The 25,716-nt window shown below is 45.9% G+C and overlaps 1 protein-coding gene across 1 annotated transcript in view; it reads right to left on the minus strand.

Annotated features, from left to right (window-relative positions):
* Window positions 1-25,716, minus strand: part of MAN1A2 (mannosidase alpha class 1A member 2) — a 1,471,929-nt gene that overhangs the window by 848,840 nt on the left and 597,373 nt on the right. The window contains exon 3 of the mRNA XM_069635768.1: window positions 3,519-3,615. Within this exon, the coding sequence (XP_069491869.1) occupies window positions 3,519-3,615 (97 nt within the window). The remainder of the gene's footprint in view (window positions 1-3,518; window positions 3,616-25,716) is intronic.

Consider the following 25,716-nt stretch of genomic DNA (forward strand, 5'->3'; position numbering starts at 1 on the left):
CAATGACCGGCTAGAAGGGGGACTATGTGTTAAGCCATGTACATGCAAAAGAGGACTTGCTGCCTCATGTAAGTTTGAATCCACAGGTAATCTCCTCGGAATTGTATATGATCAGTTCTGACCCTACTGGTGTACTATGTTCTATAAATGTGTGATTACATCTCTCTATAGACGTGTGTGTGTGTGAAGTTTACTTGAACATGAATGTACTCCTTTAGATCTAGATCCTACACCGTTTTAAAGGGGCCTGCATGTAATGCTTTCAGTCTCTTTATATGTCTAGGCTGGAGACTTATTATTCTTCAGTAACAGTTAGTTGAAAATCCCATCCAGCCCCCACATTATACCCAACTTTGCCTATATGCATTGAAAGACCAATGAATGCAGAGGATTTGCTCTTCACACAATTGTTAATAGAATTAATTGTTCTGCCTGGATTTCATTGCACGAATGTCCAGTCTATAACTGATAAACACAGGCAGCATTGACTGCATGATAGCTCTTAGATAGTAGGTCATGATTTCCCTATGATCTAAATGACTCAACACTGGCTCAAACTACTAAATATATTTGGAAATAATACTCAACTAAACAAAGACAATCCCACTTTAAAGAGGAAGCCAAAATGCCTTCAGAGTTGGATTTTGTTTTTCAATGAAAAGTGAAATGAGCTTTAAGGAACAATATCTCACCTTATATTCTATATGGATGAGGAACACAGAACATTGGGATATTATCACCATTGTCCCTATTTTCAATTGCATCCCCAGTCATTTTATCTTCCCAGATTTGGGGATTGGCAAGGTTTCTTATTAATTTACCTTTTTAAACTTCTGATTTTTTGCGAGAACCAGCACGGAACCCAGCCAGTCGGGCATAATTCCTACAGCAAACCCTAAGTTCAGGTGGCTAATTTGGAAATCAATCCTTCTATGGGTTGTTCTCCTCTCTGTCTGGGTGAATCCTCCCTTATGGTGTGAGCTCATATGTTCCATAATCATCTCCTTCCTGAATTAGCCTGTCTATCTACAGATTACATCAAAATATATGCTAAACGAGCCCCACCTCTACCTTATGACTTTCCCAGCCCCAGAGGTGGAGGTAAAACTGTTCCTTTCTAAACAAATGGACCTTTAGTTTTTCATATAACCTTTGACTAGTACGTGCTACCTTGATAAAGCTGTGTTTTCAGATTCTACAAGTCAGAGAGAACATTAAGTGACGCTCATGAACATTATACAATGAAATTTGACAATTTTCCGGTAATTCAAAATATGGTGATAGTGATTTTTATGACAATCTGTTAGTACCTCTAGCTACAACATATTACAATTTAAAGTCAATCAGAGGTTCCTTTTCGATGCACCGATTCATTTAATGACTACACATTTTCATGTGAGGTGCCATCATGTAAATACATTAGATTTTCTATTGTGCAATTGAAGCTATTCTCCACCAGCTGGCAGTGGCGATACATAACCTAAATATTCCCTCTTCATGTTAGAACTATCCATAGCAAATGTCTCTGGCTCTGCACATTTTCCATAACCGTTCAACTTGAACGATTCAAAACTGATATCTGCATGTTGAGTATCTTGCTTTCAGTCACCCTTCTCCTGACCTTTTGAAGCTGATGCAGCTTTGTGGGCCTATGTGAACTGAATCAAGTGACAGGCTTTCTTTGAACATGAGGACTCCAGATCTGTTACTGGCATCTAGCAATAAATATGTTGTTGCAATCTTTGGAACTAGTCCATACAGGTTTTCAATGCCCATTAAATGTGCTTCTCCATCTGTTGTAATTTCAGATTTCTAAACTGGTTAGGCCTGTACATGCAACTACAAAGTGTCACTGTCCTTGTTCAGCACACAAAACAGATGAGAAATGTATCTTTTAAATGAGGTTTCAGTTTACTCTACATTTCATCTCCTTTTAGTTAAAAAAACAAAAATCATCAACTCTATTCAGTGAAATTAAACAATAAGTTTCCCCATAATGCGGCAATAGTGCTTACATATTTTTACTATTTTCCTTTGTGCTCAAAAGGCGTAACAAAAAAATAATTGCATTCAAATTACAGTCAACATGGTCATCTGCTTTGTCCTCACAGGGCATATTTGCAATTATGGGGACATATTAAGGAATCCAGTTCTTCGAGACTTCCATTCTATGCCTAGCTGTATTCCTTGGGAAATAAATGTAGAGATTGTTTTGTGTTTTTCAATGGCACCCTATTTAAACAAGGCAGTAAGCAAAGGGTCCAATCTAATCAGGTATCATTTCAATCCATTTTGACAGTGAACAAGAGGCAAAGATCTCCAATAAACAACAGAATCCATAAATGATGTTTCTCTTGCTCTGCCAGAAACAACTCTCTCAATTTATATTATTTTAAGCCTCCCTTTACATAAAGATCCTGTTTAAACACCCTTCATTCCCATAATGTCTTCATAATTAATAAGTGGTACTGTGAGGTATTGAATTCCTGATAAATACAGTTCTCAGCATTTTCATCGCTAATGAGAATCCAGTCTTTATATCGGAAAACAATTTGCATGCGAACACCTAATTTAATCTTGCACTTTCTGCAAGAATTGTCACAGCACACCGTGTATATTCAGGGCACATGTAGCACTCTGTGTATCTTCAGGTGAAACATCATGTTCTGTTCATGGCACATACATTGTTTGAGGGCATGTTTTGATTCACTGCATGTCTGCATGGTGACGGACATTTTGCCACACTCTAAAATGTCCTAGTGCGGTGAACGCTGCTATCTATGCATGTGGGCTCAACAGTACATGACAATGACACGAGTTACACTCTACATATGTCCATTGACCACGTTATACTTTACTGAATATGTGTTGAGAATTTTACGCTGCGCGATATACACGTTTACATGGCATCTTACAGTGCACTCTACATATGTCCACTAAGCACATTATGCAGCATCCTTGGAAGCAATTCTGTGGCAGAACCAGCGGTCATGTTCCGTGTTGCTTGACCTGTGCCAATGGGTCACAACATGGTGCATTGTCCAAATGTGCTGAAATGTGTGTGCTCATGGGATGCGTTCTGCTGCAGTCTATGATCATCAATGATACCAAACGGGAGAAAAAGCATGCTAAATATGACGGGTGTCAGAGCAGTTGATTCTAACATCCATGTGAAACATTGACAAATAAGCAGCCTGAGCGGTGCAGAGAGAAAATGAAAGCGCTGCTGCTTGGGAGCCCCTTGTCCCGAGTTCGCTCAGGTGTGCAAAGTATGCAAACACAGGTTACAGGAGTATACAGAGGTGTAGGCAGAAGAAGCACAAGATTTAACCTTGGGGATCCCATGGCACGTACCACTCCAGAGCTCACGAAGGTGTGTCTCAGACAGGAGCACTGCCAGGATGAGGGGCTCCGTACAGAGCGGATGTGTAACTTCACCTACAGAATCTATAGCAGTAGGGCCTGGGTGAGGGTAGGGAAGCAAGGGTAGGCGAGACACAATAATATTCACCACATACCGAAAATGTTGGTGGAATGGCCCTTCCTGGCGATGGGTTTGAGCTCGTTGTGGCCCCAGCCGTACTGCCTGTAGTTATCCCACGCATGCTTCATCATCTGTGGAGAGGGCAGAAAAGAGAAACGTCATCAGTCCTCATTACTTGAGGCCGAAACAGCAGGGGGTAGAACTAACCAACCCAATACACTAACGTTAGACAGAATACAAGCAGTGAACATCATGGTGGACCTACCAGGCCAGGTAACATCTTGGAACCAAAATTACTGTTACACAGCAGCTCAACACGCAGGTCCAAAGGAGACAGTACACTGCACACCTAGCGGTAACATCACAGGTCAGTGACGAGGATTAAGAGTGAGCCAGAGTGCCCTGACCGGATCAGGGTCACACTGCATCTGACTTAGGTCCAATGCCATCCTGCGATGGGGAGGAACAGAGTGAGGGTGCCTGGGAATGGGACACGACATGATGATCAATGCAGAGTGTCATGGTAACCACAACAAGCTCAGCCACTCATTTCCCAATAACACATCTGTTCACAGCCAAACACGCCTTACTGGACAGGGTCCTCACACAAGTATGACCTCAGGTCAAGGCGTACATGCCAACATGCTGCACTTCATTCAGGAAATGCTAATTCCTTTTCTTTGTATCGCGGAACTTGTAGTCCAGAACCTATCAGTATCGGAAAGAATATATAACAGACAACGGGCCATCCTAGAACATGCAAGTCAACCGCACCAGAGGCTTCATTACAGAAACTTTGCACTATTGCAAGGGAACTTCTGTATTATTTGTACGAATCTTTCAATGCATTTTTGAACCATGGCAATGTTTTCCCTAGTGCTACCACCACGTCCTCCATTACAATGCTTCAAGAAATGCACTAAGGGTACGCGTTATGTGTCGAAGTGCCTGGATTTATGACTTATAGTGCGCATATCCTCGCGGAACCAAGCCGGAACCTGCATCCAGGCGCAGAGGTTAGATTTTGAAAGCTGCTTAAAACATTACCAAAGAGAGAAGCAAGAGAATTACTGAAAAAGATATGAATTATTTGGGGAAAAGGACAGTAGAAGATCGGTTCCGTAGCCCAGCTGGTAGTGCATTCCAGAGTGGAGGTCCCCGATAGAAAGACATTGGTCACCCCTGGAAGCAAAATGAGAAGGCGGGAGGGACAACCAACAGAGCGAAGTGAACAAGATGGGTGATAGAGCCTGATTTTGGAAACCAGGTAGCTGGGTGCCACACCTTGCATACATGTGTGTATTGGGCACAGTAATCCAAGATACTCTGTGATTGGTATATTGGTTGGCAGATTAAAAATGAGTAACAGCGGCATTCTGTGCCACCTGGAGCCGATGTAGCTGGCTGGCTCGCTGGTGCTCCTATAAGGAGGACGCCACAGTAATCAATTCTGGAATTCACCATGGTGCCCACAACCACTGCACGATCGGGTTCAGAGACAAATGTCAAAATGGGTTCTAGAAGTCTAAGTTGATAAAGAAAACGGATTTAATGACTTTCGAGACATGAGCATTACAACCCAGGGAGGCCAGCAATATACAGCCAGCCTCAGTGTTTAACCTAACATGAGAAAGAGTTGCAGCATCAAACATGGCCGGGCAGGAAGTGATCGCATGGAAGTCTCCTAGTACATTTTTTGGGCCAAGCGAATGCCAAACAGAACTCCACCTGCGACGGTGTAAAGTTTCTGAAATGACCATCTCTTAAAGAGGCTCTTAGACTGCAAGCTTTCACCTGCCACAAAGTTCACGGGAGGAATAATGAGCTTGTATGTAAAGATTTGTATTCAGCTGTGGGGAATTGCTCTTCTTGGGGTGGGCAAATTTGGCGGCTGCCTGGAGCATTGGTGTTTTTAGGGCGCAGGATGAACCGTCTCACAGACTAACCTATGACTGGAGGAGCTTTCCTTCCATTTGTCTTTTTTTTATTTTCATTTGGCGCACAAAGGAAGGAACAGGGCTGCACGGGGTTACATATGAACCTGTCAATGATTTTTTTTTACCTTATCGCCTCTCTTATCAGCTGGGAATTTAAGATGTGAAGCAATTAGTGTTAGATGCTACAGACAGCAGTCAGCGAGTTAATTGGGTGTGACTATTGTCTGATGGATGTCCCCCTAAATTTGGGTATTTTGGGGGATTAGTAAGCAGAGGAATGCATATCGAGCTGCATGTTCTGGGTGAAACTGACCACCAGTAGGTGACCTTAGCACACATTTGATTTCACTGGATGTGGAGAGTCCGGTTGTAAAACCCATAGGCGTTTCATGAGGATGAGGATGAGGGTGGTGGTGGTGGTGGTGGTGGTGGTGGTGATGCTGATGCTGCTGCTGATGATGCTGCTGCTGCTGCTGCTGCTGATGATGATGCTGCTGCTGATGATGATGATGCTGCTGCTGCTGATGATGATGCTGCTGCTGGTGATGATGCTGCTGCTGATGCTGCTGCTGATGATGCTGCTGATGATGCTGCTGATGATGCTGCTGATGATGCTGCTGCTGCTGCTGCTGGTGATGATGCTGCTGCTGCTGCTGATGCTGCTGCTGCTGCTGCTGGTGATGATGATGCTGCTTCTGCTGCTGATGATGCTGCTGCTGCTGCTGCTGCTGATGGTGCTGCTGCTGGTGATGCTGCTGCTGGTGATGCTGCTGATGATGATGATGCTGCTGCTGCTGGTGATGCTGCTGCTGCTGGTGATGCTGATGCTGCTGCTGATGATGCTGCTGATGATGCTGCTGATGATGATGCTGCTGCTGCTGCTGGTCTTCCAGTCAGGATGGGGAGCGTGTGCTCAGCATGTAACTGTATCAAGGTTTGCACTGATGGGTTCTTGCTTTCTGTGATTTCTGCACTTTCAAGTCGCCTCTATAACACAGAGGACTACAAATGTTGAAAGCAAAGCGTGTGGGCCTACTGAGGCTGGGACGCTACATGGCCAAGAGCCTACATTGCAGACTGGCTTGGAATCCTGGCTTCATCACTTCCCCAAAGTGTGTGTGTGTGCTCCTTGCAAACCATTTCATCTCCCATATCTGCCAGCACTGGAAATCCCTGGAACCGACTCTCGCTAAAAATCAGCTAGCTTCGAGACTGCCTTATGGCTCACTAGACCATAGTGTAGCACTGACCAAGCCAAGACTTGTGGTTTCCAAATGTGGGAATCCTGCTTACATTCCAGCTACCGATCAGAAAAACGTGCCGATCAAAGTGATCGAACAAACATCCAGCAGCAATGAACACTTGTAGAAGGTGACCTTTATTCAGACAATTGTTATAAAGAACGTGAACATTGTGTGCTCCCCCAAAGTACTTAAAAAACAGCCTTCGTTTATATAGCAAGGTGTGCAGGATGGTGTGGTGGGCTTCCACTGTCAGGCTTCCGGTTTGAGGGGTTGGTAGCGGTTTCTTGTGTTTAGGCTTAGGGCCAATATTGTCTAGAAACTGCCATCCTCGTGGGCCAGGCACGAATGGGGGCGTTGAAGCGCTAATGCGAGGAGAACACGCTGCACCCTCCGCCTTCTAGGCAAAGGCCATGCCCTCTGCCCCCTGCAGAGTCTGTCCTTCTCCCAGCCCCATCACTGCTGCAGGCCCTGTGTCCAGCGGTCATCAGAGCACTGAGCTTTGGGGGCTGCGACTGATGGCTCTTGGCAACTCACACTGATTTCCTAAAGCGATGGCACATGAGTTTGCACGGCACAATGAGCGCATGCCGGCTGCCAAAGGACTTCAGCAATTACTGGTCATGCCAACACACACACAAACACAGTCTACAGACTCCAGAAGCACTCGCCGCCCTAAACACACACTGCCCAGGAAAGCACTGGAACACGGCCAGCCGCCATCGAAAGGCACTGCACGAGCAACGTGAGGCAGAAAGTGCCAGGCTTCCATATTCTGCACTCGAGTCAAGATTCCAGGCTGGCGCCAGACCCTGCATACATGCTACATAGCACTGGCTGAGCTAACGAGTAACGGGTTTGTTTTGCATGTAAAACGTTCTGGCAGGCACCGAACTTCAAGGCTCCGATGGGCAGGTGCCAAGCGTTCATGCAGTGGTGCCCAGCTGCCAGGCTCGGCCAAGCTGTGGCCCTCGGGGCAGAAGCTAAGCTTCTATACGCTATGCTCTGGACAGGTGCCAAGGTTACATTATCTAAAGAGGCAATCAGCATACATGCTGTGACCACTCGCGACTATTACATATTCTGGAAAGTACCAAGGCATCGCACTCCCAGCCCCTCCCACCCCCACCCCGCATGAAGGCTCCAAGAGTCCGTACTTTACTTGCTCAAGCTCCATTACTCAAAAAACGGTCAACGTTCTCATGCCAAAAAGAGACCGGTTTATTGGCGGGCAAAGAGGCACGTGCCCCTGTCCACCACCTGGAAGAATCCCCGCCCTCTGCCAGATGGATCTGAACAAAAAAAAAACAGGACGTTTTTTACAAAAAATAACTGAAAATGAAGCAATGACATGTTCTGCATGTTCTGCAGGCTTCACCGGCCGGTATAGTTCTAGGCCCTGGGACGGTGGAGCTCGCAGAGCATGTGATTATTGCTGTTAGCACCTGAGGCAAACCTTCCAGGTACTAATAGAAATTGGAGAAGAGAAAAGAAACAGCGCTGCTTGGTGCGGCGCAGCGGCCGGGGAGAGTCAGGATTGCCATGGAAATGGAAGGCAGGGATGTGCTACATTCTCACTGCAGCCCGGGTGCAGGAGCCCCTTTCAGGGAAGGAAAGGGCCTTTGGGGCATCAGGGGCTGGATTTGGGGGCTGGAGGCAAGGGCTGATGGAAAAGGTGGAGGGCAGAGCATTCGGGCTGCTCCAAACCCAGGCTTGCATATGTCGATTCAGCCCGGGTTTGGCGCAACCCAGGGGAGTTGCTAGGTCTGGAAAAGACCCGGGGCTAAGCTGCTTTCGGAACTGTTGGGACTGGGGGCTAGCTGGTCTTTTGGCTGTAGCTCCTGAGATTCTATCCGGGGCTACAACCAAAAGATCAGGGGCTATAACCCCCTTAGCCCCCCCTAGCAACGCCCCTGGCGCAACCAGAGTGGCTGCCTCAACCCGCTAAGGGTGCTAATATTGTCTAGTGCACTGCAGAGGTTCTCAACCTCCTCCTTGGCTGTTGACAACACAGGGCTCTCTCGATCCATTAATCCAGTGTTGTGTCCACTTTCGGGAACAGCAAGCAAGCAAGCAAGCAAGCAAGCAAGCAATCTGTGCGTTCACCAAAGCACAACTCGTGCAGCGTTTTCACCTTTCTTTAGGGAAATATATTGATCACATGCAATCACAAAAGTTGAAATATATAGTAATAAGTGAGTGACACAATGTTTCAGAAAAGAGCTCATTCTGTTAAGAACGTGTTGCAGAAATCTGTGTTCATATGCCAAGGTCGGCAAAGAGGACCACGCCATTCCTCCCAGAGGTTGATAAACCGGTAGCGATGACACCTGCTGTCCTACAGAGCAGCTTGCACCTGCAGGAGATCTTGGAGCCCCGAATCTATTCGTATTTTGGTACTTTCATACTTCCCTTAATGAAGGTGGCCGTATGCGGGCGGTATTGAAGAGCCGGGTGGAAAATGAAAGGGAAGACTCAAAGCAGACCCAAAGATTGCAGGCAGAGGGAAGCTTCCTCGTCCAGATGTGTGATGAACGCTCGTACTCAGCCGGGAGGATCGCTCAGAGGCACCATGTTTGTCTTGGAAGCAAGACAACACAGAGCAGCACAGGTTCCAAACCCGGCCCGCGCTTAGAGACTAGTCTCCAGTACCAAGCGCATTATGAAATGTTAATTGCTGCGGCCTGTCTAATAATTATTATTGTTCTGGTATTTGTGGAGCGCAGATCTAGCTTTGAGAAGCAAGAAAGCGCTTTACAGAGGTAGACACCAACACAGATACAGTCCCCGGAGCGCTTTACAGAGGAGTACAACAGTACGGATGCATAACGGAGCACTTTTCGGTGGTAACAGAACAGATCGACAGCGCGGTGTAGGATACAGAGGGGGACAGAGGAGGGGTAGAGCTATATCGGATGTCGGTGAGCAGAGGAGCATTGATACTAGAGAATCAGGTGGCGCTACAGGTGACGTGATGGCCTAGGTGTCGAGGACAGACTCCTTGAAGAGGTGGGTCTTGAGTTCTTTTCTGAACTGTAGAAGCGAGGGGGTGAGTCTGATGCAGACGGTGAGGTTGCATAGCCTTGTGGCATAGGCAGAGCCTGAGCAGTTGTTGGGGAAACAAAACTGCTAGCTGTGCTCAGCGTGTTGTGCAGGTTATGCTTACAATGCTGCTGTTTTGGGGCGGGCCCTGCACTGACTGCGTCTTTGCTGTAGATGTTATTTGTGAGGGAAGCTTGCACTGCGGCAGTCCGATTGATCTGTTCTGTGGAAGTGAAGTATGCACTGCTGCACCTCTTGTGTGGCTGTGCTGACCGGTTATTGGGGAGGTTGTGAGGGCGGGTTGGACCTTGCACTCTTCTAGGCACTGTACCGGTTCGGGGGATGAGAACCATGCACTGCTGCCTGTGATGTAGATGTGATGCGGGTGCAAAGTTTGCACTGCGTTCTCTCTGCGGAACCTGTTGTGGCGGAAACTTGCATTTGTACCCGTTTCACCGGTTTGGTGGTTAGGGTCCTTGCACTGCTGCTACTGCCCTGGACTGGTTTAGTGTTGAGGGACAAGTAGCATGCACTTGAGCACTGAGTGCTTCAGCTGTAATGAGAGGAGGATGTCTACTCTTCTGCTGCGTCTGTCCTTTGTGAGGGACCTGTTCTATGAGTGAAGGGGAAGCTGATGCTGCCAGTGGAGCACCTCCCCAGTGAGTATGAGTGAAACATGCACAGATGTTAGTGATTTGACTTTCCACAAAGGCCAGGGATGGTTGCCCCATTGTCTTTGCTGGACCAAGCGCGACACTGGAATCTGGCAGCACAATTTTGTAAGCGCAATGTAGAAACTGGCATATCAATTTGTAATAATGAGGCAATGGATATACAAGGTTGTTCTTGTGCATGCGTCATTGCCACATTAAATGTGGAGTTCAACCCGGGCACATAAATCTGTGCCCGGTATACTAAAGCATGCACGTATGATGGGCTAAACCCACAAGGCTAATCCGGTCCATGTAAAGCTATTCTGGCATATGATAGTGGTAGATGCAGGCCTCGCAAGATCCACTCCACCACTTCGCATAGTTCAGTACTTTTTAGGAGGGTGGAGTACCATCTTCGGGGTGCGCGACCATGCGTTCCGTCTGAAATGATCCATCTGACATTGCACTGTTGACAGCTGCCGTCTAAATGGCAGCAGTGCACCAGGTTAATCTGTGACAGTCTGCCCTTCATGCCTGGTGGTGAAGCCGGTATGGGGATGGGCTATGGAGCAGCTCTTTGGTGGATGTGTACTCACAACCACAGAGCCGGTCTGTCGGGGTGTTGGCCTGCTTATTTAGGAATTCTCTAGGAAGAGATCATAGAGGAGCGGTCACTGAGACCCGCAAATCGCACCAAAAGGTATCCATGTGGCCTATCACTGGTGTGGTACAATAAAGGTCTTACATTTCTCCAATCAGTATGTCAGATCCCTCCACATCAGACGACCCATTGTCCACACTGAAACTTGCTGAATTATGTTTTTAGTTATGCATTCCAGGCCGCATGGGATTCGTTATATTTTGTAAATGTGTCTTGTTAAGGCATTGGTAATTAGTCAAAAACTATTCTCTATCAATTGTGGGGTGTAATGATGGCTCCAACCCACAGAAGGAAAGGCCAGGTTTGGCCACTAAGTTGAAATACATTGTTTGTGTAGCAAGGAACTTGGTGAATGAAAAGCCTGCCTTAAAACTTCTATACTGCTAAATGTGCATACAAAATCTAAATACTGGTATTTCTGCAGTTGAAACACAGAGTATGCCGAAAAGTAAAATAGATTGCAGAAGGCAAAGGTACATCACAGTGTTGGCCGAGGGACAAAACAAGCAGCATTTTTCGTTGAAACTACCACTCTTCAAAATGCTGTGCATCATGAGAAATAAAGATCACAAGGCCTACTTTTCAACACAGAAACAGACTTAATTTTAAATGAAAATGCACATGGTAAATGACTAAATTAACAGCAGAGTTTAATTTCTTTTGCCTCATTAATCAACTACTGCTGTGCAAAAAGAAAGACTGATGTCAAAAGGGCCTTGCGTGTACTTAGAAGGCAAAGGGAAAAAAGAAATAGATGTTACCTGAAAGCAGGGTTAGCCAACATTTAAACTACAATGTCCTTAAGCATGTGCATTTCGCTTTATGGAAAAATATAGTTAAGAATGGACATATCCGGATGATCAAGTGAACAATGATGGCGAGATACAAGTTATTGCTACACCGGAAAAATACATGCAACCAAGTGAAAAGGATATTTTCTTGCAAATGCACATGTAAATCTCTTATGAGACCAAGACAGACAAATACTTTTAGTTACTGGGCAGAATTCGCAAGTGTCTTCCCCCATGGCAGTTCTGGTGGGCTCCTTATCTGGAAGGGAGATCTCTTTGAGGCTCTTGCAAGCAAGGTGTTTACGACGGGCCAGCTTCACACAAGGCCCGCCTGGTTGAGTGACAATGTAAAAAAAGAATGCACTGAGATCTGAATTGTGGTCAACTCAAGATTACGAGAATAAAATGGCAGAGGCAGTGGCCAGCCGGGCCTAATGATGTCAAAAGGCAGAGGTGGGCCATCTGCTGCAGTATAAGCATCTCCTCAGCCTATCATCTCAAAGAACAAAAGGCGAATGCTTTTACCCCAGCCTTAAATCAACGTTCAGCCCAGAGATGGGAGAGGCTCTGAACGGGTTTTCAGAGAAATGAGACCAAGAACCGCAAACAAAACTGTTACTTATCTGTATCAATATATGGTCATTAACTTACATTACAAGGTCATTGTATTCAATAACTTTGAGATCTTAATACTTACAGAGCTTATTTTAAAGCTATTTTTCAGGCGATGGTGTATTGTGAATTTTATTCAAGTGCATTTGAGGAATTTCTGTTACAACACAAAAGGTGCTCCTAACTTCCCCAAAAATGGCAAAAATCAGAGAGTTGGGGGACCTAATGGCATGTTCCATTAGTTATTTAATTATGAAGTTTCATATTCCCAACTAAGTTAGTTTCCGAATAAAGGGCAAAAAAAATAGCTTGGCCTTGTACTAATGTGCCGAAATGAAAGTAAGCTCTACCGATTCGTCTTGATTGGGGGAACACAAATATATCTATATTATAAAGTTTATTCATAAAATGTAAACATTTGTCATGTTATGACTCGAATGGAAAAGCTGACAGCTAAAGAAAATGTAAAAAAATGTCAATGATATAAGTTGTGTACCGCTCCACTTCACTTCAATCATGGAAATCTCCCGGCCTATAGGCAGACAGAGGTGGAACTTTGGGAGGGGGAGATAAATGCAGAAGCCCAATGAGAATTCAAGGCTAATAAGTTGATACCTCCAGATCTTAATCATTTGTGGGAGGGACTTAGGGTTAAAAAGGACTTGCTCTATGGGAAAAGAGGACAGACAAGGAAAGAGAAGGAGAAAAAGAAGAAGAGCTGCTAAACATCTTTGAGGACTTGCCTATAAAACACCTGGGTGAATCCCGAGACAGCTGCCCAAAACCATCTTGGGTGGAGAGGCCTTAAACTTTGTCTGGGAGAGAGAACCTGGGGAAGCTGACAGCTGACAGGGCCCTGATTCTTAAGAAGTGCCAACTGAGGGATGGATGCTGGGACTATCTTTGACAGTAGGCTGTGACCAGACCTGAGCTGATTCCCCAGAGCAGCTTGGCTGTCTTCCCTGAGCGCCCCAAAACAGAGGTCCAATATAAGTAGAATCGATCCATTTGAAACCAAGTGTGTGGGGGATCCGCCTGCCTTAATATTTTTCCTTCATAGTGAGTAGGGGAGGAGAGGGCAAATTGTGCAGACCCTTAGCATATTTGACTGAATATTAGTTTAATTTACTCCTAAACAGATTGATGCAGGGGGGAGCTTGGAAGAGTTTGAAACGTTCACCCTCTTTCCTAGGGGGGGACTTGTTATAGTCAGGTAATGTAATTGGGTGCCTTCATTTTTCCTGTCCACCCCAGATTTCTCTAATGAACAGGGGTGTCCTAGCCACAAAATAAAAAGTATAATGGTCACCATTCTCAAACCTTGCCTTTAAAACAAAAAGGCCCTGCTCCTACAACGAAATTCCCAACTGATACCCCTTCCCAAAAACATGCTTTTAAACAAAAGGTATACCTATCCTAAAACGAAATCCCAAATGTCACCAGTCCCTAAAACTTGTATTTAAACCAAGGGGTGCCCCTGGCCCCAAACGAAATTCCTTACTGTCCCCACTCCATAGACCTGGCTTTCAAACGGAGAGGTGCTGCATATCACTGATGCATGGGGTTTTGGTGCTTTGGGGAAGAGGCGCTTTGCAAAGTGAAACTTGTGCAATTTCCACTGAAAAATATATACTCTCTCTTGAGAGTAAGTGGCCCTGATAATAGAATTATTTGGGTGAAAAGGAAACTGGGAACTATTTGCCACATGTATTTTTAATGTCGTTCAGCCTAATCACAAGTTTTGCGGTAACCCTTTAATGCAGCGTTAACGCTATTACCGCTGCATTTAAAGGTCCGCCAAATCACGTGTTTGGTTGCATCTACCCCCAGCTATGAGCAAGGGGTAAATGCGTCGGGAAAATTCCCATTTTCTGGCTCAATTAATGCTGCGCTATTAGCTATTAGCACACGCTAATGGTGCCGAAAACCCTGTGATCCAGTGCCAATAGCCCCGGAGAGTTTGGCTGCAACATTATTAGCCCGGGTGGTAGTACCGCCGGGATACCGCCCAACTTGTGATGAGGCCCTGTGTGTTTTCCCAACAGCAAGCATTTTCAAGAGCAGAGAAACCTCATGTATCCAACAATGAATGTGTGATGTGTAATTATTTTGAAATCAAAAGTGTGCTTTGTTTTCAATCTAAATTGTATCAAGTCATATTTGCCTGTTAGTACGGAAAGGAAAGTGCATTGGGTGTTGAAGCTTTGTTTGTGCCTCAGAGAAGGTGGTGTGTGTGTACCCATTGAAGATCTATTGAACATAAATTATGAATAAATATATATTCTGGCTATACCCCGGCTTGGTTCTTGGCTCATTGTTGGCACAGTGGGGAGGGATCTACATGGCTCCATATGAGTCAGATAGTTTAAACAAATAAATGATCTAATGTGGCCGCTTTAATTATGGGGGCAGGGGGACTACATATGTTGAGCGTGGTTTCCCAATATATTGTCACACAATGTATGATTATTCAGAGTTCATAAGCTTGAATCCAAGAGCAGGGAAGGCTTAGTATCACAAGTGTGGGTGTTGAGGAAGAGAAGTATTGCAGGGTGTGTGAAAAATGAACACATTTTCTGTGACAGAGTGGCGTAATGGACTTTTTTTTTTTTTAAAAAGGGACAGAGCTGGGAGAGGGCGAAGCTGGAAATGGGGTGTGGGTGATGGTGCAGGATGTGTCCATGAAGTTGAAGGCTTGCTGGACAAAGCTGCGACAGTAGTCTATGTAGCCACCAGTATACACTGAGTGAGGGAGAGTGCAACAATCTCAGCACCCCAGCCTCCAAGCTGAACAACTTCAGCAGTAAGCACTGAACCGACCACTATGGGTTCATTGTGGGGCGCAAGGACCTAGAGCAGAGGCTAGCCGAGGTTTCATTGGAAGTACCGCGCCATAGAGTAGAACAAATCTGAAGCAACACCAAGGACAATCCAACGGCAACAGAGACTTGTTCATATGGGCTCATTGCTGTACATTACTGCAAGGACCGATCAGAAGTGAGGGGCTGGAGGACGGGCTACTGCACCAGAGCCCGGTGCCTGTGATCTTCCCGTCTGCTGCAGCCACAAAAAACCCAGCCTCTCCCATGGGCAGGGGGTAGATACGTTACCAAATGTAGAGCCTCAAAATAGATATGTAATTAATTAGCCTTCAAGTGTGACTAGCTTGGAGACAACCGACTCCTGGCTCATTTATATTTGTGAATGACTCGGCTCAGCCATTTTCAAGTGTATGTTGCTTCTACAGTAGGCAGCTCCTTCTGCATGCCTCTGCCACCCCTGCTGTGCAATAAGACACAGATCATTTTAGTGATCAGCTTCATTGGGGGTACTGTGACAAATCTAGCAATATCGTCACTAATTCGCTGGAGGGAAGTTTCTCTCACGTGGCCAGGGAAAGGTAGAAGCTACCTGATTCTGTCCCAGGGCGTGGCTATTTGCGGGAGGACCACATGGGAGAAGACAAACTCCAGAGGAACAAGACAATACTGGATTAAAATAACCTAGTAACCATAATTTCTGATAACATCCATGCACCTATACAACATACCTATATGGCCTATTGTGATATAGATGAAGAATATATAGGTATTCCCAGTCAATCACAGTATCTACCCCACACTCCCTTTAGTATCAGGAAGAGGAAGAGCAACAGAGCAATGAAGATGACTAGGACTGGAAAAACCAACACAGTGGTCTAGTCTATGGAAACGTTTGGCAAGGCCAGGAAGATTAAATCTGCCGCAGCTGACGTATCAGTGAGGGAGAGGCAGAAACCGAATGAGCTGGGGACTGGGACTCCCGCTGATGAGAACGCCGAAGGCAAGCAAAATGAAAGGCGAACAATTGTGGCCGACATGAGAGAAGCATGGGAAAAGCAGAGGGAAGGCAGCCCGCTACTCGATTGCTAACAGCAGCGGGAGCCGTAAACTGCAGGAAGAGGCAACATGAGGGCCGCTCGGCTGACAGGATGCACACTGAGTCAGCGAACCAGAGAAAATGGAGAAACAGACGCAAGAGACACAAAAGACGTCCGGTAAGCCCAGAGAAGCCAAATGGGTTACCGAAGCACCTGCAAGTGAATGCTGTGTTTCAGAAGTAGTGCGAGGAAGGCAAACCGAGACCTTGGAGGAAATTGGTATCTTAATGAATAATACAGAGAAAGGGTCAGCGACCCACTGCATAAAGAGAGGACTTAATGTGAATAATGATGAAAAGGTGGCAGTAGCCCAAAACTTGAAAGAGTGTTACGAACTTTGGTAAAAGTGAGTCCGAGACCCAATATTGGACAACTATAATTTTGGATAAAAGAAAGAATAATTGTAGAGGACAATAGTCCTGGCAGGTTAGTGAACCAGGCAAGCAGTGTAAACCAGGAATGAGACAATGTGAACTTGGAAACGTAAAATTATAAGCAATTATTGAAGGGAAGAAGCAACCCCCTTTTTGGAGGATAAATGAGAAAACCATAAATAACCTGGTAGGAGAGCATACCAGGAGTTTCAAGAGGAAACATCAGTGGAGAATGGAAGAACGGTAAGCCTTTGAACCTAATGGAAATATAACCTGTGAAAAATTGAATGTGGACTGTGATAAGGTGGTCTTTTAATTGCCAGAATAAATCAAGGGCAGGCTTGTGATTCTTGGTAATGGGAAAAGTGTGGCTTTTGTTTAAAAAGTGGAAACACTAATCCACACTATAACCCTATACTGGACCTCGGCTGATGATCCATTGTGTATTGAATCATTGATCCTAACCCGAGCTAAAACACCAACTTTTAGACTTATCCTAACCTAACTCAACCAATTAGTTACTGTAAACTCTAAGGTTGTCAGCCAAATGTATTATGACCCTCATAATAGCTTAGCCTTATGGTGCTTCACATGCAAGTACTCTGTGGCCTACAGGACATAGGGTTTCAAAGTGTCCAAGAAGTGGAGTATTTTTTTTTTAAAGTACATTAACATTGCTGCTAATGTTTGTTCATTAGTCACCATGAATTTTCCAATACAAACATATCATACATCAAGTTCATGGGTTGATTTCATTTCTCTTAGGTCGAGTAGATAGATACAGAGACAGTCACTGTCTGGATTGACTTGTTACATCACCTAGGTAGGCCAAGACTAAGACTAAGGAGATGTAATGAAGATAAAGCACCATGTTATCCCTAGCCATGTTTAATCAATTATGCTTGTGATTATTGTTTTAGGGAGAGATATCAGGTTAGTTATAGTGTGTCACTATTCCAACGTTTCAAGAAAATTGCTTGCCCAGATGAAGAGGAGGCCCTTTATCACCCTGACTCTGCATTAAACCTCTTGGATACTAATCAGCTGATTAGGTTCAATAACAACATCTAGAGGCCTAGATTTCATGACTTATATTAAAATTAGGGTATTATTGAAAAAGATAAAGTCTTGTGGGTATCTTTTTTTGAAACTATTGATATAGCCCTTTTAGGCATTTACAATGTATGCAACGTGTGTTGGCTATAATGCTGTCAAATGTGATTTTCTGTATTAGGAGAAATTCAGTGTATTTAATGGGTATACATTCCTTATAATATGTGGTCTGACTTTTGACTACTCTCCCTTTATCTATTTGAATGTTTGATTCATTAATAATTAATTTTTAAAAAATGCCAATTTGTGTTACTTTTTAACTAATCTCACCTAAACTGTGCAGTCGTTTGCAAGTGTATTTAGTTCCCTTTTTGTGGCGAGACATTGGGACACCCAAAGGTTGTTTAAATTTGCCACTGAATACAGCATGAAAAGGGTGCCCCTGTGAAGGACTGGTGGCAAGAAGAAGTCCACAGCAAAACCTGTGAGAATCCACTGGTGCAGTAACATTATGAGTTGAGATGCACCCCATCACTGGCTGCCTAAATACTAGGCAGCCACAGTCACCATGCCAAGTACCCCACTGCTCGCAGGACACCAATGCCACCATCATTATGTCTGCATGGCAGGGTGGAAAGGTACATGTCTCTATCCATAACTACCCACTTCCCCTTGATCGCAGAGCAACAAAGCACCGCCAATGAAGGAGGCGGCCTGGTTGGCCATTGTGATGATTCCCTAGAGGTTGTTCCTTCTCCCCTAGGAGTGGACCCTTCCCATGGGGCCATGGTGGTGCAGCCACAGTCCAATAGTCCCCCTCGGGGTGGTGCATCGTGGGAGGATCACATGGGGAGGGGAACCCCTTATGAGAAAAGGGATGACATCTCTGGGAGAATGCAGTACCAACCCACCCAGTTACCTCCTACCCCACCCTGTGAAGGGCAACCTAGTCCTACATATCTCAATAGATCTGTGTAAGGAAGACCATTCTGCATTGCTGCCTTAGACTGATAGGAGGAGGAGGAGGAGGTGTAGGGACTACCCATGTCAAGCCCATTGCAAAACTGTTGAGAAAGAGCATCTGCAACCCAGTAGAAAACAACCCTAATGATACTCGGACAAAGAAGAGGCTTAGAGTCATCGACTACCGGTTTTTCGATGGGTGTTTTTCCAAAAAGAAATTGCTGGAAAATCTCATCAACATTTTTTTAAATTATTTTGGAGGGGTGCTCCCCTAAAGCCCCCCTTACCTACCGATTATATATGGTTCCCGACCCCCGGAACCCTTATATGCCCTTTTCCACCCCCTCCAAAAATTAGGAAAAGCACCAGTCGAAAAAAACGGTTGATTGGATATCGTACCCCCCCTTGGAGGAACTGTGATGGTGAACACGGGAGAAGTAGGAAGAAGTAGGAAGAAGGAAGACCGGGACACAGAGGACAGCAGATCTGGTGTGGACAGATCACTCGGGAAACCGAGAGGAAGGCGCTCCGGGCGTCTTGGAGGTCCGGCGAGGGTGGGAAGCAGGAGTGACACCAGCCGGAGAAGGCTTTGCACTGCGGTGTGTGTTGGGGTCAGACATCTGAGGCGGACTCCTTTGTGAAGATTTTTCAAAAGATGCCATTTTATTAACCCAAAAGGTGTGATGAACGCCCCACTATCCCTACCTTGACAAGGATTTCCCTGCCTTAAATAAACTAAAGTAAGCATTCCAACAAAAGGTCTCTGTCCCTGGTACATACACAGCAACTCAATAACGTTACATATGGTAGATCAAAAAACGAATATAACGCTTAGATTCACAATCAGATAACTGTCTCTCCCTTCAATCTGAGTGAATTCCCCTTCCCCAGTTTCAAGCAGGATTATGTTCAACATTTCCAAAAGGATAACGAAATCCTGTCTTATAATAAAGTTCCAACTCCATCCTTTTGATTCCACTTGACAACAAATGTTCCAACACAGTACTGTTTGTTTCAACTTGTATTGTAACTGTTCCGCTCACATGGTATCCACGGGGGCGCCATACGATACCGGATGGAGGTCTAAGCGCTATCCCAGAGCCCTCTCTGCTTGGTTATGTGCCAGAGGTTGGGTAGCGCCTATAAAAGGAGAATGGAGGGTTAAGATACTGGTTCTGTGATGGGTGGATTCCCACCACCCTCTGGTCCAAATCCCCTCCCTTGGGGTTATTGCTCACCTTAGGCTTTTGTGTGTTGAACTCTCCGTTCTGCGTCTCTGTGCAGGGGCGCATGGTTGGTGCAGGCGTTCCGTGGACCTAGTTGGTTCACTGGTCTGTGTGCCCTTATGTCGGGTCCAGACAGGCTGTGACTCTGACTCTGCTTGCTGTCTTCCAGGTGAGTTATAATGTCTTTTCCCTCTTTATTCTGTCTCTTTCTTTCCCTCTGTTTTCTCTGTCTTCTCAGCGTCTTGCTGCACTACGCTGTTCAATAACAATGTCTCTTTTTGTTTTCACAGGGATGGTTGCGGTCTCGGAGTTGCTGCGCCGATGGCAAAGACCATGGTGAGATATTGATGCCCAGAGCGCTGCGCTGTTTATTAGTGTTAATTACTAACCTGTGTTCTCTTCTCTTCTTTGCACAGGTTGCGGTGATGTTCCGGAGTGATGAGCGATCGAAGCGCTGCTTGCCCAGGTTAGTGCTTTGTTAATGCTGACTTTGTTCCTTCTCCCTTGCAAGTTGCTATGAAACCCGGAGATGGGCGAGGTAAGAGAAGCGCAGGGTGCTGCCAGGACTCACTGCTTGCCAGGTAAGAATTGTTATTAATGCTGTCCTTGTTTCTTCACCTTTGCAGGTTGTGGCGAACTCCGGAGATGGGCGAGGTAAGCGAAGAAGCAGATGAGTAGGAGCTGGACACGGTGAGAGTTAAGCTGCAGGAGGGCAGAATAACGTGAAGTGTGTTCTGCTGTTTGGGTGTGTTTAAATAGCCCAGGTAAAGTAGTTCCAGGCCAAGTAGTTTCAAAGGATAAGGATAAACTTAATTCACCGCTCAATCTCACACTTCTTCACTCCCATTCAACCCAACATGTTTCATTCCTCACTCATTCTAAACACACACAGTCAAGGGAAATTCTTCAGGGGCATGCACTCATATTTAAAAACAAGTTGTGCCAAAAATATTTAAATAATTGGGAAGGTCTACGTGGACTACAAATAGCCGTTATTTTAAATCAAAGAGTTGAGTACTCTCAGGGCATGTTAAATCACCTCAGACATCATTATTTTTTATAGGGTTTTTTTGGGGGTTCGTTAGTAAAAAAAAGTGTCAATCAAAAAAATGGTGGGTTAAAAAAAATTAAGAAAAAAAACCGACATTTATTTTCGACATTATTCATTCGACATTAAGGCATTCAAAGTTATTACATTCGAAAATGTCACTATAAACCTATTATTGTCCAGGGGGGGTTGCCCAATAAAAAGCGACACAGCAGCTATTTCCTGCTTTGGTAGTCAGCTTCAACTTTCCTCCAGCGGATGGTGGACAACGCAAACCGGGGAGCTTCACCGCCCACCTGGGCAATCAAGAAGAACAAGCTTCCAAAAGGTTCTTCGCATGCGGTAAATATTCACGGCAGAGCAGAAATCAATTAGGCAGATCCTTCTTCGTGTATCACTCCCCACCTCGTTCTAAGTTGTGAAGCGTGTGGTCCTCATTCAACCTTAAAGTGGTATCAGATCTCGAAAGTTTATGGGTGCACCACGCGATTGTAATGTCTGTACAGCCGACTCGCTTCGGTTTACATTCTTTCTGCGGAACAGCTGGCTGCGAACAGGCACTCAAACCAAAATGGCGAGAAGGTGCTGCTCACCAATGTTCTAAACTGGACTGCGCGTCCATCTGAAACTGGACAGCGCGTCCATCTGAAACAGTTCTGCCACGTCCTCTCATCATTTTAGAATGGACGTGTATAACAACCTACTCCTAGTGTAGCCCGGGTGGCCGGTAGCCAGGTACTCTCCTGCCAAGGCGGAATAAAACCACTAACTAGGAGTACTTATGTGGTAAAGGTTAGCTTCTTCAATAAGTTATCAATGTTTCTTGCTCCACAACATCAACTTAAGTATTTCTTTTGAGAAAATAAGAAACACACTGGTGCTGTTTATGACATACTGGGGATTGCCTCATGCAATGTAGGTTATGCTCCAGTACTTCCTATCTGAAGGGCAGCCCTCCAACCACTCTGGTTTACCCATTTCCACATTAACCAACTGCAGACAATAGTTCTCTCCCACTCTTTGGCAATGTGGTTTTAAGCCAGTTCCTCTTATTTGCTTTGTTGTATATGGGCAATATAATGTACAAACATTGGAAGTCTTAATTGCCCTCTCTTGGCTTTGGCAATGGTTGTTCCTGTCCATTAGCTTCGGTACACTTCTCTTCTTTCTTGCGTAATAGTTGTTTGTTCGATTTATTGCCCTCTTAAGCTGCTGGCTTTCAATCTGCCCCACACCTCTTCAATCACACCCAGCTGGTCTGATAGTTACGATAATATTCTGCCACTTGTAGAGTCAGCTTGGTTTAATAAAGGATGATTAGTCTGCTTCATGTCAGTTTGGTATTCAAACATAGTTTTTTTCTTTCCATTTCACTATGTTTATAGTGTCTCTGTGCTCAAGGCATCCAGAATTGGGAAGCAGGCAGTTATGGAGCGCTCCGGGGTCACAATCACTTAGTGAACTCACCCGGTCTGGCATGCGCGTCCGATCGCCTCCCTTCCTCCAGGTCCTTTGCTTCTGCTTTTCTCCATGGCCCAGCAAACTCTGCTTCTTGGCTCCCTGTGGCAGTCGAAACAGGTGCTCTCCTGGGTCCCACAGCACTCCAGTGCTCATCTGCCACTGTAGCTCGGCTGACAACAGGGAAAACTTTGCGCTGCGCGATCTCTGCAGCTGTGACTCTCACAGGGAAAGTTGTCAATCCCACAGTTTCCCGCTGTGCAACCTATGCAATCAAGGTCTTGAAAAGATGAGACCCTCTCAGGACCAACATTCGTTCAGATCACGATGATGGTCGCATCATCTCTGCTCTTCTCAAACTTCAGCTTCTGCTGCCATGTGGAAGTTCCACAACTACTTTCCTTCTCTATGTCCTGCACCTGAGGGGTCTTTTACGCCTCCCACTCTCCCTCAGGTGTGGGACATTAACCCTAATAGGCTGCACTTTGCAGTCTCTTTCCTCTGCAGCCCTCTTCTCTGTCCCAGTACTTTGGGAATTGTGGGACCCGAAGTCTATACTGTAAAGATACCCTTTCCAATGAAAACAAATATGTAGTTAATTTCTCTCCCTATTTATATTCCTGAGAGGAGTATTATAAGAATCAAAATACAGGATTTGGTTTTACCAAGGAATCCAGGTTTTTCAGAGTTTAGGTTGGGAATATTCACGAATTCAGCTTTAATATTCCTTTGGGAGATGGGGAGGCTTTCACTTCTATGAATGTTGGTGATCTCAAAAGAGGTTTCTCCTTCCCAGAGGGTAAGTAGTTATTTTTGGTTTCACCTACATTGTGACATTTAATTTGTGAAGTTAACAGCTCTCTCTGACAGCAAGCCATTACATATTTCGGTATCGCTGGCATGTCCTTCCCTGAGGAAGATAAATATTGTGTCTCATCCAACAGAGTCCTCCTGCTCCCCTGGTGCCCTTCTCCTCCCAGGTGATCCCCCGGGTAATACCACCCCCAGGGTCAGGATCAAGAAGCGTCTGCCTTTTCCTGGCTACCTGGGAGGAGACTTTAGGTAGGGTCTTTATAAGGACTCTGCAGGATTCATCACAGGAGCCGCAACAAACCAGAAGACGACACAGAGGCTGGGTAGCCTCACAGCAGATCACAGGCGCCCTGAAAACCCCAGGACCAACATGGACCGTGAAAATAGGTATGCAAATAGAAGGGGAGGCGCCGGGGCCCCACACAAGTGGTGAAGAGGTGGGAAGAAAGAAAGAAGCCCAGACCAGACGTAAGGGTCTGGGACCCAGATGTTAACAACAGAACATTTGTGGAGTGGAGAAGCATCATCGCTGCTCCTCATAGTCACAGTACCTGTCAGGAGGCCACAAAGAAGATAGACAGTGTGAGCCTGGGAGCCACACCCACAAAAGCAACTCAGTGTATTCTTAATGCTTGTCATAGTTACTGTGCCTGGTCGGAAAGTAAACCCAGGCGGACTGTGACTACAGAGCTGGGAAGTAAGAGAAGCACCACACCTCTTCTTCACCACAGAGCCTGTTGAAAACGAGTACAAGGTCAACCAACTGGGGTCTGGAACTCACAAGTAGAAAAGAAATAATGGGGAAGGAGTCATGCCCTGTGGCATTGTTGGACCTTGAGAAACAGAAGCCAGGGGTACAGAAATACTCCACCTGGCCAGTTTCCAAGGAACTTTAAAACCCTCTGTCCAGAAGAAAAGGGTCATTCATTTGGACCCAGCTGAGACTATTTTTCTCCGTTGCCATCAGGTGTTAGGGAAAGAAGTAGGAGTGGACACGACGGTGCACACGTATTATTTTGGACATTACGACAGGTTCCTTAGTTTATTATTTGAGCCACGGAAACCCGTCTTAGTTTTGGGGATTGGTAGGGGTTTCCCTTTTCCTTTGGGTGCAATAAACGTTGGTAGCAATCACCATGCCATCTTCGTGTGCATCTCGTACTTCTGCACCCTTACCCCATGCTGTCGTGATGTTGGCAGCTGTGACCGGAAGGGTGAACTCCAATCTCAACAACTAGCTATCACGCCAGCGGATGAGGAATATTTGAACAGAATAGCCTGTTGGCACTTGATGTACAGTTCATCCATTACTGTGGTTCTCAAGTTATCAATCTGGTGGCACTGGTGGAAGGGGGGGGGGCGAAAGGCTGGGTAGCTGTGCTGCAATTCCATCACATAAGCTCAGTCCCTGGGCGAGAAGTCAGCCCACTGAGATAACTGACCATTTGACTAGTGTAAATACACTCATGGTCATAATATATGAAATGTGTTAACTTATTTCAAGCAAGCCACAAAGACCAGGACATGTCTGGGGATTTCTGGACATGGATTTTCTGGTTATAGTTTTTATCCCTTGACTGCTGCATATGTATCGGTAGACACCTCTGCTGCATGCGTATCGGCAGACACCTCTGCTGCATGCGTATCGGCAGACACCTCTGCTGCATGCGTATCGGCAGACACCTCTGCTGCATGCGTATCGGCAGACACCTCTGCTGCATGCGTATCGGCAGACACCTCTGCTGCATGCGTATCGGCAGACACATATGGTGCATGCGTATCGGCAGACACCTCTGCTGCATGCGTATCGGCAGACACCTCTGCTGCATGCGTATCGGCAGACACCTCTGCTGCCTATGTATCGGCAGACACCTCTGCTGCCTGCGTATCGGCAGACACCTCTGCTGCATGCGTATCGGCAGACACCTCTGCTGCATGCGTATCGGCAGACACCTCTGGTGCATGCGTATCGGCAGACACCTCTGCTGCCTATGTATCGGCAGACACCTATGCTGCCTATGTATCGGCAGACACCTCTGCTGCCTATGTATCGGCAGACACCTCTGCTGCCTATGTATCGGCAGACACCTCTGCTGCCTATGTATCGGCAGACACCTATGCTGCCTATGTATCGGCAGACACCTCTGCTGCCTATGTATCGGCAGACACCTCTGCTGCATGCTTATCGGCAGACACCTCTGCTGCATGCGTATCGGCAGACACCTCTGCTGCATGCGTATCGGCAGACACCTCTGCTGCATGCGTATCGGCAGACACCTCTGCTGCATGCGTATCGGCAGACACCTCTGCTGCATGCGTATCGGCAGACACCTCTGCTGCATGCGTATCGGCAGACACCTCTGCTGCATGCGTATCGGCAGACACCTCTGCTGCATGCGTATCGGCAGACACCTCTGCTGCCTATGTATCGGCAGACACCT

The sequence above is a fragment of the Ambystoma mexicanum genome, chromosome 7p (genome assembly GCF_040938575.1).
Source record: "Ambystoma mexicanum isolate Mex_15411 chromosome 7p, UKY_AmexF1_1, whole genome shotgun sequence".
NCBI lineage: Eukaryota > Metazoa > Chordata > Amphibia > Caudata > Ambystomatidae > Ambystoma > Ambystoma mexicanum.